At 41.7% G+C, this 13,630-nt stretch overlaps 1 protein-coding gene across 8 annotated transcripts in view; it reads left to right on the top strand.

The window, feature by feature from the left end:
* Positions 1 to 13,630, top strand: part of LOC117536023 (MAP7 domain-containing protein 1-like) — a 40,173-nt gene that overhangs the window by 24,243 nt on the left and 2,300 nt on the right. For 6 of the 8 annotated variants that reach the window (XM_034200743.1, XM_034200738.1, XM_034200741.1 and 3 more), the window contains 9 exons: positions 3,590 to 3,709; positions 4,401 to 4,513; positions 5,342 to 5,478; positions 7,235 to 7,473; positions 8,285 to 8,921; positions 9,949 to 10,108; positions 13,198 to 13,302; positions 13,401 to 13,451; positions 13,540 to 13,594. In XM_034200743.1, the coding sequence (XP_034056634.1) occupies positions 3,590 to 3,709; positions 4,401 to 4,513; positions 5,342 to 5,478; positions 7,235 to 7,473; positions 8,285 to 8,921; positions 9,949 to 10,108; positions 13,198 to 13,302; positions 13,401 to 13,451; positions 13,540 to 13,594 (1,617 nt within the window). The remainder of the gene's footprint in view (positions 1 to 3,589; positions 3,710 to 4,400; positions 4,514 to 5,341; positions 5,479 to 7,234; positions 7,474 to 8,284; positions 8,922 to 9,948; positions 10,109 to 13,197; positions 13,303 to 13,400; positions 13,452 to 13,539; positions 13,595 to 13,630) is intronic. The other 2 variants (XM_034200742.1, XM_034200740.1) reach the window with 2 other exon arrangements.

The following is a 13,630-nucleotide window of genomic DNA, read 5'->3' as shown; positions in this document are numbered from 1 at the left end:
GTTTATAAGTTCACATCTTGTCTCGACACATTATTTATTGGTTGTCCTCTTCCAGTTTAATGTTGGTGGTTTGGTGTGGTGGTGGTATTGGTGGTGGGTATTATAGTGTGACTGTTGCAAATGCAAGAAGCGCAACTAAATGCACATGTATTGTATTATCATTTTGTGTTAATTTTTCTAGATGTATAGCCTCATTCCATTGAATATTTGGTTAGTTATTTACAGAAACATATTGCTGGCTCCAAGACAAAAACAAGTAGTTTAGCATGTTAGCATGCTAACATTATCGAATATGTAACTTTTGCTGAACACCAGTCACTGTAAAGGGACACTTAGTGATGTGTTTTATTACCTTTGCCAAAGAGGTTATATGTTGAGGTTTGTTTGTGTGTTGGTTGTCTAGTTTGTCAGCATTAGGAAAACCCCTAAAATATTTGAGCAGATATAATCAATATTTTTCACATGCAGATTTCACACTTAACCATGAATGTAAACTTCACGCTTGATCACCACAATCAGTAGGATCATCCTCTGGCGACAATGAATGTTTATACAAAATATCATGACAATCAATCCCATAGTTGTTGAGATATTTCAGTCAGGACCAAAGTAGTGGACAAACAAACCTACATCGCTTTCCATACAGCCATGCTGCTTAAGTGTGGCTAAACATTTTACTTTGTTGTTGAATTAAAATCATTTAAAGTGAACACAATGTCAAATCAATATGACATATATGTTATGAGCTGATTTAATTTTTGTCGTGGTGTCAGCAACTCAATGCTGTAATATGACAAACATTTAAGATTTGTTGTATCAAACTCATTTCATCAGACTCCTGAGTTTCCACATGAACATAAGCAGCAATGTCTTCATCTCAGATTGGTCACGCCTCATAACATTGTGTCATTACTGATCGTATCACCCACAGTGCAATCAGCAGCTCTGCTCCCAGCTCCCGTCGCCACAATACAGATTCAGATGTCATGCTTTGTTATCACTAATAATACAGATGCTCGGATACTGCGGGAACACTTTCGGAGCAGAATCATATTGGATGTCAGAGCTCGTGTTCCTGGCCTTAGGAGATGCTCAATGAGCCAGTAATAGTGTGGTGCTTGTGCTGGTGGGGGGGTTATGTTTATAGATCTAGGCATCAATCTACCTCGTCGATCACCAGGCAGCAGCTCAGCCTCCTCTTACCGCATTGGAGAAAAGGAAAAGATGAGGAGGAGGGGAAACCACTGTTGCCTAGCAACGGGAGGTAGTTGGGTTATCTGTTAGTCATAAAAACATGTTGTGAAATAATCCGTCCAACGTACAGCAGGGGTGACTGTTGCATAAGAAAGACGGTGTATGATGAGGAGTGCTTTTTAAATTGGCAATCCTTAAGATCCCTTCCTGTTTACTCATCAAGTGCGATAGTACCTGGGTTGGCATAACAAACTTTTGTCGTTTGAATCAAGACGTCAGGCATTAATTGGCTTTTTTAATCATTCTGTGAGCAGTCGTGATCTGAGGTTGTGCTGCACTGTGCAAGAAAGCAAACAGCTTATTGGCAAACACATAACATTTCCTTTGATTACTTTACTATACAAGTCAACCAGTTAGAAGCTTTTATTGTGAAGCTGCAGCAGTATGACATGTTTGTATTAGCAGGAGAGCAAATGTATAAATATTGCGATACATTTATCAGTAGTCAATCACCATTATCATTATGTGATAGACGTTCACTACATGGTGCAGTGTCATCAGGCACTTAATGTGTTTTAATTCAATGAAAAGTGAATATACATGTCATGTCAAACGGAACACTTGTGTCCTGGCAGCACTGCTTTTGTGATTGCACTATTATCATGTTTATGTGTATATAGGTTTCATGCATACCGGCAGGGTGATAAACTTCAATAACAGAGAAGAAGCAGATCGCTAGACATGGTGAACTTGTCCTAAAAATACATCTTTGCAAAGCATGTTGTCAGTTTTTATCATGAGAGACAGGAAAACCGGACCGTCTGTCATAATACATTAGCGTTCTTGTTTAGATGGAGCATTCTTTGTTCATCTCTATGTTTTTGTCTCCTGTGTGCTCAGTGTTGTCTGTTGTGATGGAGCTGTACAGAACAGTAAAGAAACAAAACCTATAGGAAGTTACTTCATAGAGTCTCTGCCTAGTGTTAGTGCTAAATGTTTCAAATAAAGTAGATGAGGTAAAAATGGCCTAAATGGAAATATAACAGCAAAAATAAAATAAAAACACATCAAATGAACTTCTTTCCTGCACTGTCTGCAGGTCTAAAGTACAAATGATTTGAAGTGTCTTCCTTTATTTCAGTTGCTGTTTAAGATATTTGAATGTCATCTATGTGATATTCGGTTTAAAGACTTTCTAAACCTGAACTCTCACTCAGCAAAATTCATCTTCTCTTTCTCTCTCTTTTGCAAGTATGAGCCTGGTGAGAAACAAAGGCAGTTTCTCACCAGGCTCATTTGATTCTGCTGGAATCAACGTTATCCTTGGACATTAAGCTTGCTTTACTCATGAGAGAGTGACTTATTTGTGTGTGTGTGTTTTCACTCGTCATTACAATACATGTGATTGTATCCTGCTGCTGTTGGACGTCCTACATGCTGAGTTTACATCACATGACACTCGATAACTGATAGATTCACACTGTAAGAAAGCAGAATGGGGCTAATGCTAAACTCATCACAAACTGATAGGGGGTTAGCACTGCATTGGATGTGATCATGGTCATGTAAACAGGCCTGCTAGCTTTTGACATGACTTTTGAGTGGTAAGATGTAAAAACATTAACTCTGGGTTTTGCTCTTGTGTGTGTCCTAATGTATTGTTCTGTGTGGTTAAGTTCAGTCATTCATCCTGTATGATTTCTCTGTTTGTGAGAGTCCATGATTGGCAGACTGGAGTTTCAGTTATCGGTTACTTCAGATTTTCTGATAACAGCACTCACCAAGATAGTTGTGGAAATATGGGAACATGTAGTGGGATTAAATCATGTGTATGTTGATCTGCCGTTCCCATATCCAAACAGTTTTTCCTTTAGTATAACGTTATAAGCTTTTGCCATTTAATAAGACTTTCCAATATCATCTTCTTACTTTGAATCACTTCATGTGAGTTGGAATTAGTTTGCAGCAGCTCATGAATGTAGCGTCAAACTCCACTCTGCAGCAGACTGTGTGTGTGTGTGTGTGTGTGTGTGTGTGTGTGTGTGTGTGTGTGTGTGTGTGTGTGTGTGTGTGTGTGTGTGTGTGTGTGTGTGTGTGTGTGTGTGTGTGTGTGTGTGTGTGTGTGTGTGTGTGTGTGTGTGTGTGTGTGTGTGTGTGTGTGTGTGTGTGTGTGTGTGTGTGTGTGTGTGTGTGTGTGTGTGTGTGTGTGTGTGTGTGTGTGTGTGTGTGTGTGTGTGAAGAGAGGGTGTGTTGCTGTGTCATTGGTGAGGAGAGGTACACCCTACTGCAGAGTGAGCATGGTCCCGTGTGCAGCAGATATGAAGGTGTATTGGTGGTGAGTACCTGTGTGTAGCTCCGTCAGTAACCCGACTCTGACGGCGCCCTCTTGTGTCAGCCCGCAGCCTGCGTCTGAGCCCATGGGAGAGCCGGATCGTGGAGCGGCTCATGACGCCGACGCTGTCGTTCCTGGCCCGCAGCCGCAGCGCCGCCACCCTCCTCAACAACAGCGACTCTCGTGAGTGTTAAACGCCTTCTCAATGTTTGCACCCAAATTGAACCATTCTCCTTTCTCGGCACATCACTGAAGTGTGCAGGGAGGGGAGAATAGTATAGATGTTATGTTCACTAACAGAAAACAAAGAAAATTGCATTCATATTTAGAAAGCTGGAACCAGCAAATAACTGGCATATTTGTCTTTTCAATTCCCTCTTGCTCTTTATCTCTATGTATTCATCCTTTTACAGGTCAACCCTGTGGTCATATTTGATTTGATTGAAAATAAGGCACCAATTTATGATCAGTTAATCTGTCATTTATTGGTTTGTTGAAGTGATGACAATACTTACTTATATTTAGCAAGCAAATATTTAGCATTTTTGTCTTTATAGATAATAAATCAATTGAGTTGATGCCTAAGGGCAAATGGTGTCTTTGCTTTGTTGAAGAATAAACTCAAACCGGCACTAATGGATACAAAATGATGATTGAACCTTTAGGTGAAATCAATAAAACTCCATAAGAAAACTGTAAAATAAGTCCCACCCTCTAAAGATATCATTACTTCATCCGTCCATTAGATGTAAGTTGTGTTTCCCAGTTGTGAGGCTTTGTATCATCACTCTGAGCTGGATGTGTTAGTGCGTCCGTGGGGCCGCTCTCTGCATGTTCACATGTTACTCAGACTCTCCTCACTGCTCCCGCTCAGCCTCGCTCAACGCCTCCCATCACAGCCCGCACCAGAACGCAGAGCGCTGGAGGCTCTCCTCCGCCAGCACGCCGGACATCACCCTGCGCCAGCGCCGGCGAAACTCCACACCGGTACGCCCACATGGGGATTCTCTTATGAACAGACCTCCTGTAAATATATTCCCAGCTTCTGCAGTGGCTTTTTATTGTAGTGATTATCATTGAACAGTTTATTTTGTGGTGTTATTCATCATCTTTCATGCTCCACAAACAGACATTGGACATCATCACTAAAAATAAGAGTATGTATAGTATAATATAGAAACTTAGGAACGTGAAGCCTTTATATCAACATGTTCTCCTCTGAATGTAATTTGAAATGCGTGGTGACTAATTCACAGAGAATGATGGCATTTGTGGACCTTTAAGCTCAACATCTTGGTTTTATGCAACTTTATTAATTGTTTTACTCACACAATGGCTGTTTTCATGGGAAAAGCTCTAACAACCCAGCAGACAGACTCAGTTTAAGACCATTTGGTGAACATAATGGAGCATTTAGCAGCTTATTAGGCACATATTTCTCTCAGGAGTTATTGAGGGCCAAAACAGAGCTAGAGTCAACACTGGACTTAAATTCATAATATAGAAAGAAACAAAACAAATAATGATTGTGTTTGCCAATTTCAGACAATACTATGTAATAAATATAGTGTTTTACCGCTGTGTTAGAACAATCATTTGAAATCATCCTAAATTCCCAAAATGGGCAACATAAATAAACCCTAGTTTGAGGTCTGTTTTTGCTTGTTTTATAATCTAATTTGTTATATTCACAATGTGAGAGCTTCCATTTCATTTGGGGATACGGACAGTTTACTAAACCTCCTTTCTCTAGAATATACAGTTTTCAAAATACATTTGAAACCGTTACTTATTTCTGTTACGTCTGTCTTCAAGTTGGACAAAAAGAAGAAAGAGAAGAAAGACAAGGAGAGGGAAAATGAAAAGGAGAAGAACTCTCTCACAAAAGACAACGTGCCGAAGAAGAGACAGACACCATCGCCCACCACCCAGAGGTCCAGGCCAACCAGCAGGTATCACACCAACTGACTTGTGCCTAACCCTTTTCTGTTTAATTCATATATTGAGGACTTATTTAAAGCAACGTTAAGAAGCTGTCTGTTTGTATTGACTTCGGCGGCTCTTGTGGAAAGTGGTTATAGCACATCATGTCGTAAATATTTGGATCGTGCTTCCTCGTTAATATGGTTCAGATGCATACAGTGAAAGAGAGATGTCATATATTTTATAAACGCTGCTATTGGATAGCGATGAGATAAGAGGGATGAAAGTATTACAACATTTGACCTGGGTTGAAAAACAGTATACATGGGAACAGAGTTGGGTGTAACAATATAACTTTTGTCGGTAACGGAGTAGTGTAGCGCGTTACTTTTATAATTTAGTAATCACACTACAGTTACTAACATTGCCCCGACACGCGTTACTTCGTTACTTTTATAAAATAATCACACTCACTGACAGACTAGAGGAGTTTCCGCCGCAGGTTTATATCGGTTTATATACATGTAGGCCTATGTAATCTGCGCGACTTGCGAGACCACATCTCCACGTGCAGCAGTGCTGCATAAACATGGCTGAGTCTTTTCATCTGTAAACTCCCTCAACGGGGCCGCTCGCTCTCTTTTGTTGATCGCCCTCTCACGGGTGAACAGTTCAATGTCCCGCTTCATTGTAGGAATTCTGTCTCTACCACTTTAGTTTGACCATCTCTGTTACTAAGTTATGGAATACTAAATAAGTAATTAGATACCTTACCGTTATGCGCTCATAAAGAATGATAAGAATAATGCGTCTTGAACTGGTTTAATTAATTAGTGTCTTGACGTTTCACAGACTGTTAGCTTGTTGTGGTAGGCTGGTAGCCTATTTGAGAGAAAGACTTGTGTTATGTCTTCCTTAATGCAATAGTAATTGGGGGGGCAAGTGGAGTCTCGCAGAGGCAAAACTGTGGCGCGCACACTGTAGGTGCGCCGCAGTCTGCGTGATCTGCCTGTAGGGAGGGGCGGGCCGGCCCTGCGAGTAAAGTAACGGGTAAAGTAACGAGTAAAGTAACGAGTTACTTTATGTAGAGAGTAACGAAGTAGTGTAATATATTACTTTTTTTTAAAGTAATATGTAATATGTAATATATTACTTTTTTTTAGTAACGACCCCATCTCTGCCTGGGAACAATGACTTCATGTAGCAAAATACAACGTACACCAACAAGTCTGCCTTGCATCTCCACTACTACGGTTCTAACATCCTCCCTTTGGCGTAACACATTCCAAGAAAGCTGCCTTTTGTTTTAGAAATGACCATTGTTTGGCTTTGTATATTATACAGGGTCAGGTCGTTGCATAATGCGACCCTAGAGTAGAACATTAGCTTTTTAGCCTCATGACATAAAGCTAGCTCTTGTGTAGCATTTGTGTTTGCTTCCAACTCTGTCAATGAAACTCCAAGTTGTATGATGTAACTCCTTAAAGCTGGACATCATTCAGTCAGCAGCAGAGGGCCGGTCTGTTAACAGCAGAACAGATTGTATCGGACAGAAATTGGTTTTCCTGACGGATGCACACAGGGGGAAAAAAGATGGCTCCCTGCCTCCCCTCCTCTCAGGTTTCTCTCCCCTGCAGCCACAGCATCATGTTTCAGATGGAGACACTCATATATTCCACATGACCTAGTTATGAGCTTTATGCAGTGCACTGGAACTTAGTTACCTTTTCCTTCACGGTTAGGATTTCTCTGATGTTTTACCTCCATCTCCTGTGTTCTCATCAGCACCCCGAAGCCCAGAAACAGACCTCCATCACCCGCCGCCCCCAAAAGTCGCCCCCTGTCCCCCATGGTGCCGGCAGCACCTTCTAAGACCCAGGCGGGCAAGAAGACCCCTCCTCCTGGCACCAAGATCCGGCCTAAACGGGCCCAGACGCCTGCCAGGGTGTCCCAGACGGTCACTGCAGTCGCCGTGGAAACAAGCCAGCAACCCCAGAAGCCCGACACTCCAGAAGAGAAAAAGAGTGAGTGTGGTTACCATAGAGACGATAGCCAAGACTCAAGGTGACCCAGACTTTTTGGCCGACATTCACGTTTAATAAAAGCTGTGATTACTGCAGAGTGTGTGTGCCAGGCTCTTACTGAACCTCTGAGGTCTATGGGCATTATCTCGATTTATAATTGTAATGTAATCTTTGAAAGCTATCTGCATACATAAGTATCCCATTTCTTATATCATAATGTGCTTAAAATGTGCGTTCTAAAATGAGGCACCCAGCAATGTGTAAAGAGATCATTTAGCTTTTTGCTGCATTTCTTGGCTTGAAATGGGTTTATCAAAATCTTAGGTTCACAATAGTAGTGAAATATATGAATGACATATGAAGTTACGCATGAAAAAAGATTTTCTCTCAAATAAAATGTTGTAATTTCCCTTTTTGAGTAGAAGTGTCACTCTACTTTTAACACGAATGACATCACTTCATACTAGGTACATAAAGCTTCATGGGATATTGCAAATTATATTGATCATTACAAAACCCAAACCTAATATTTAGTGTCCATTAAAAAATACAACTTCAAGTCACCTTCACTGACTGTTCTATAACTAGAGTGATGATGAAACTGCCAAACCACCAACCAGCAGCAGACAGATACAACATTTTGTCTTTTTAAAGTAAATACTCCGCACACTTTCTCTTTGGAAACATTGAAAACTGTTCACACAGCTCCATGAAACAGATCATTTCAAACTTTTCTCTTGGTAAACCGAATGTTTCTTCCTCTCTATTGTGTCTTAAGAAACATACTCATCTCCAGTCTCCTCTCTGACAGCCTCCAGTCCTGTCCCTGCCATCGTGGTGTCCTCTGAACCGCTGACTCCTCCTCTCCTCCACCCCTCCGAGGCTTCAGCTACCTCTCCAGCTGCTCCCAGCGTAGAGGCTGCTGCCCCAGCTGCTCCTCCTGCTGCAGCCTCCTCCAGTAATCCTGCTCCTTCTGCAGCACCATCTCCTGGCCCTGCAGCCTCCAAGTCCTCCAGTAAACCTGCTCCTTCTGCAGCACCATCTCCTGGCCCTGCAGCCTCCAAGTCCTCCAGTAAACCTGCTCCTTCTGCAGCACCATCTCCTGGCCCTGCAGCCTCCAAGTCCTCCAGTAAACCTGCTCCTGCTGCAGCACCATCCCCTGGCCCTGCAGCCTCCAAGTCCTCCAGTAAACCTGCTCCTTCTGCAGCACCATCCCCTGGCCCCGCAGCCTCCAAGTCCTCCAGTAAACCTGCTCCTGCTGCAGCCCCCACCGCTGCACCTGCTGCCCCCGCGGCCTCCACCCCCCCGACTGCACCCACCAGCAGGCCGTCAGCCGGCACCAACAACCCGGAGGAGGCTGCTCGGGTCCTGGCAGAGAAACGCAGACAAGCCCGAGAGCAGCGGGAGAGGGAGGAGCAGGAGCGCGTGGAGCAGGAGAACAGGAACAGGTGAGGGTCAATGTCCATATAAAACACCTTGTTATTCATCAGATCATGTCATATAATATTTAGAAAGAGTATGATAGTGTGGTTAAGCATTTATGACTTTGCAGGGTATATATAAATATAAATATTGTTTTGACAAAATAACAAGAACACCTTATAGCATGATGTAACACAACAAAACTCTCCTGCAATACAAAACACCTCATAAACTTGCATTGTACTTCATCACATTGTCAGGTTATTATCCCTTCTTACCTTGGTGCAAAACAACATGTTTTGTTTCATTGAGTAGACTAATTGGTGCTTGATTTTACAAATCATTAATTTCCTAATAGTTGTTGTGTGATTTGGCAGCATGAAGATTCAGATAATAACTGCTCCATTTTGAACCAAATAATGAATAAACAAATGATGATAATTCATTATTTATTGGAACTACTTACGCTGCCTGTGGACACATTTGTACGTGTGCAGCTCACCTGCTAAAAAACATTACATTAGATTTGAATTGTTGTTATGCAAATGTTGGCTCTTGTAACATTTTCTTTATTTTAGTATATCAGGACATTTTAGACCAGTTAAATAAAGAGTCACCGACATGTTTTTAATGTTTATTTCTGGAGGTTTTGATACTTTGACGTTTTCTTGTATTTAAAACATAGATGTTTTTGGTGTTATCATCAATTCCACGTTCGCAAAAATGTGAAGGATTTTAACCCCACAAACAGGGCCGGCCCTCGGCATAGACAGTATAGGCGAATGCTAACCCATAGGGGGCGCCGAAAATTGGGGAGAAAAAAAGAAAGTTAGAAATAAAAAAATATTTTTTTTAATTTTCCATAACACAATTTCCAGATTTTGGATCAACAAAGTACATCTTATTATCTTATACTAACAGAACTACGCCTATATTGCGTACAGTGCCCATAAACAGTGCGCCAGCTAAAATCTTGCCTATAGGGCAGCAAATTGGTCACGGCCGGCCCTGCCCACAAACCACTGATCTCTATTTAACACTTTAACTTTTCAGGATCCTGCAGGAGGAGGAGAGGAAGTGCCGAGAAGACGAGGCTCGCTTCATGGCTGAGCAGCAGTGCCTGAGGGACGAGACCCAGCGCGCAGAGGAGGAGAAGGAGGCGCAGGAGAAGGCCATAGCCGAGCAGGAGGAGAACGACAAGCAGCAGAGACAGGTCAGGTTCTTTTTTAGGGCAACCAGTGCCTTTGATTAAGTGAAAGTGTTTGAAAGGGGGGGACGGAAGGGAAGACCACGGCAAATGGTCCTGGGCCAGATTCGAACCCCGGTCCTCGCCCTGGGGACCGAGTTACAGTACATGGGGAGGCCGCCAGCTCTACCAACTGAGTTATACGGAGGCCCGTTCTAGGTTTTTTAAAGTTGTTGTCGGAAAAATTGCTTCAGTTGATGCTCTAGTTTGTTCAGGAGGAAGGGAAACGGGTGAATGAGAGTTTATTTAAAGGTCAACTATTATGCAAAATCCACTTTTTCATGTCTTTTCTACATCAACATGTGTCCCCTCTGTGTTAAGAGATTCTGAACGTTTCAGGAAAAAGATTCTCTCACTTTTTGTCCTGATCCATTTATATAAACAAAACCTGTCTGAAAATGAGCTAATCAGATTCTGGCCACTTTATGATGTCATAACATTTTTTTGGCTTGTGTAACCATTAGCCAATCACCCACCAAGGTAACCCCCCGCCCCCACCTTATCACCTGAATCTCCTCCTAGAGCACCATTGTGTTCTTTTTAACCAAATATCTCTCAGAGGGGCGTGGGGAGGGGCTCCTTATTTTCATCGAAAGTAACAGACAGAAAATCAGCACTTTTGAAACAGGGCTGAAACAGAGGGGATTATGGGTAATGCTACAATGATCTGTTTGGTGTTTGGAGCCAAACACTTCAGAGACATGTTTTCTATATATCTGAGACCTATAATATATTGATGAAAAACAGTATAATAGAGGACCTTTAAAGGTTTCAGATCGCACCATTACTTATTTGATGTCTATCATATAATCCAAAACGTCTTATAGTCAAAAATGTGACTTTTATAAAAATAAAGACTTGTTTAAATCCTACAAGAAACACTTTATAACTCAAAGTTGTATCCATGGGCACTCCAAAGCAAGTTTATTTTAATATCACATTTCATTAACAAGGCACTTCCGAGTGCTTTACAAATCAAGTGACAAGCTTTTTCGAAAAAAGGCAAAGATAAACCATTTTAAATGACCTTTAAATACAAACAAAAATACTCTCTAAAGAGCCAAGAAAACGAAAAGAAAGACAAATTCAAATGGAATAAGACAGTTATAAAATACCTTAATTCAATGCTGTGAAAGATTTGTATAGGTATTCATTTGATTTGATAAAAGGCTTTAAATGGAAAGTCTTCTGATTGAATCAAGTGAAAGTTGCAGCAGACCTCTGTGCTTCTGAGAGTTTGTCCCAAATGAATGAAGCATTAAAACAAAACCCTGCTTTCACTGTGGGAATCAGCCCCTGAACCCAACACTTCACCAGTTAGACACAGTATCACTTCCTGTTAACTCTAAATGCAGTATGCATAGCAAAGCCTCTAATTTTCCATTAGCCATCCCTGCGATCCCCCACATGCAGTAAGCCCAGTTTACCATCTGCACAGATTAAAGCGCACAGGGAGGCCTGAGCTGTTGGGGGGTTAGATACCGTACTCTAGCCCAAACAGCACTCGCCCTCTGACCACTGACTGCCCGGCATCTGGGCAGATTAAAGCAGGAGAGAGTGCTGCTGTCACGGACAGCTCGCTGGTCCGAGGGCCCTTGTGTGCCCGGGCAGATGCCAGCTGGTGACCTCCATAACGGGGATGAGCAGAGGCATTGTGATCAGGGAGAATGTGGCAGGCCTGTGTCTCTGCTGATAGTCGGATAAGCAGCGTCAGTGTGCCTCAAACACTCAGCCACGCTCCACTCCCCTTCTCCTCTTCAATCGTACCATTGTTCCACTCTGACAGCTCCACACTACAGCGGCCTCATCATTCTGAGAGCTCAAGTGTAGCACTCACTAATAATGTAATGGAAACTGAGAAATGAGTGTGAATATTTAAAATGTGTCTCTTTAAATGACATTGCTGCAGTTTAAAGTCCGGGCACAGCAGATATCTGAAAAAACAGCAGTATGCAACAGTTGACAGATGTGAGTTATGCACACATCATTATTTCTGTTTTCATTGCGCACTTCTGTTGGCTTGCTGTTGAATCTAAATACCCTGTGAAGCATGTAACGGAGGTACTTAGATAATATCACTTCAGGCCTAGGGGCTGCAGGACAGACTGAGCGTGTGCTGCCGACTGCTGGTTAAAAGGGTTATTTAAAGCATATTTAATGAAAAGTATTATTAGCATAATGCACTTGTAGTGGAATAAAAGGTCCAGTATTTACCTCTGATAACTTACAATGGATATGCTCAAGTAAAATGCAAGAACCTCAAATCTATACTTAAGTAATGTAGTTGACTAAGTATTTAGTTACAGTCCATCACTGACTATGAAGGAAAATGTAAGTACCTTTTTCAGTTTCTCAGTTATGCCATCATTTCTATCAAAAATAATAGATAGCCTTTATCGTCCAAGGAGGTCATTTACTCAAGTCGGCACATCTCAAAAAATGTAATTTGGTGGGCATACTGTATGGTCATATATTCGTACACACACTCACAGACACTCATGGGTATACGCAGATGTACACACAGAAGTGCGTTTAGTGCTGCTGTGGCAGAAGGGATCAAACTCATGCTTAAGACGCCTTTCCTACATGTCATCAGTCTAGCAATTAACAGTAACAAATATTATATTATTAAAATTAGTCTGTGGCCATCCGTTAGTTAAAAGGAAAAGTAGTAAAATGATAATTAATACTCAATTTACATCTCAATCCACATTAACAAATAATATATCAGTCAATCACACAAAGGTTTTAAGGCTAATGCTAAAAATTGTTTCTTACAGCAGGAAATGTAAAGGGGGAAAAAGGACATCCTGTACACTTGCATAGAGTACGATTCTACAAATTCAACTTTAATTAGACAGTTGGGCAAGTGTCATTTGCTAAGTATTTGTTCTCTGTATTCTCAGTCTACAAAGGGCATCTGAAGTGTAACAGAATATTTTAATGAAATTAAACTGTTCTCAACTCTCTGGTGAAGCAGGTTTCAATAAAAAAAAATGACACACATCCGGTTTAATTAAAGTCTTACGTGCAATATTTGTGTTTTCTTGCTTCAGAGGGAGGAGGCTGAAGCCAAGTCCCGCGAGGAGGCCGAGCGTCAGCGCCTGGAGAGAGAGAAACACTTCCAGAAAGAAGAGCAGGAGCGGCTGGAGAGGAAGAAGGTGAGGAGGAAGAACGTTAACACTGTAGCTTTTATCATAGTACTTCCTCCCTCTAAAGAAACATCTCACTAACTGACCTCTCTGTCTGATCTGCACAGCGCCTTGATGAGATTATGAAGAGGACTCGGAAAAGTGACGCAGGAGAAAAGGTCAGTGTGATTTCTCTTTCACAGAGAAGACATTAACACACTTCTTGGAGTTTTAAAACAGACGTCTTTTTGTTGTTTATCTTCACAGAAAGAGGTCAAAGCTTCTCCACAGGTCAACGGCAAGGACTCAGATCTCAGTAAGGGTAAGTGTCACATCATCAAAATACAGGAATACACTC

Source organism: Gymnodraco acuticeps, unplaced genomic scaffold (genome assembly GCF_902827175.1).
Source record: "Gymnodraco acuticeps unplaced genomic scaffold, fGymAcu1.1, whole genome shotgun sequence".
Classification (NCBI taxonomy): Eukaryota; Metazoa; Chordata; class Actinopteri; order Perciformes; family Bathydraconidae; genus Gymnodraco; species Gymnodraco acuticeps.
Note: the sequence above shows the minus strand (reverse complement) of the source record. Positions and strands in the feature narration are given on the sequence as shown.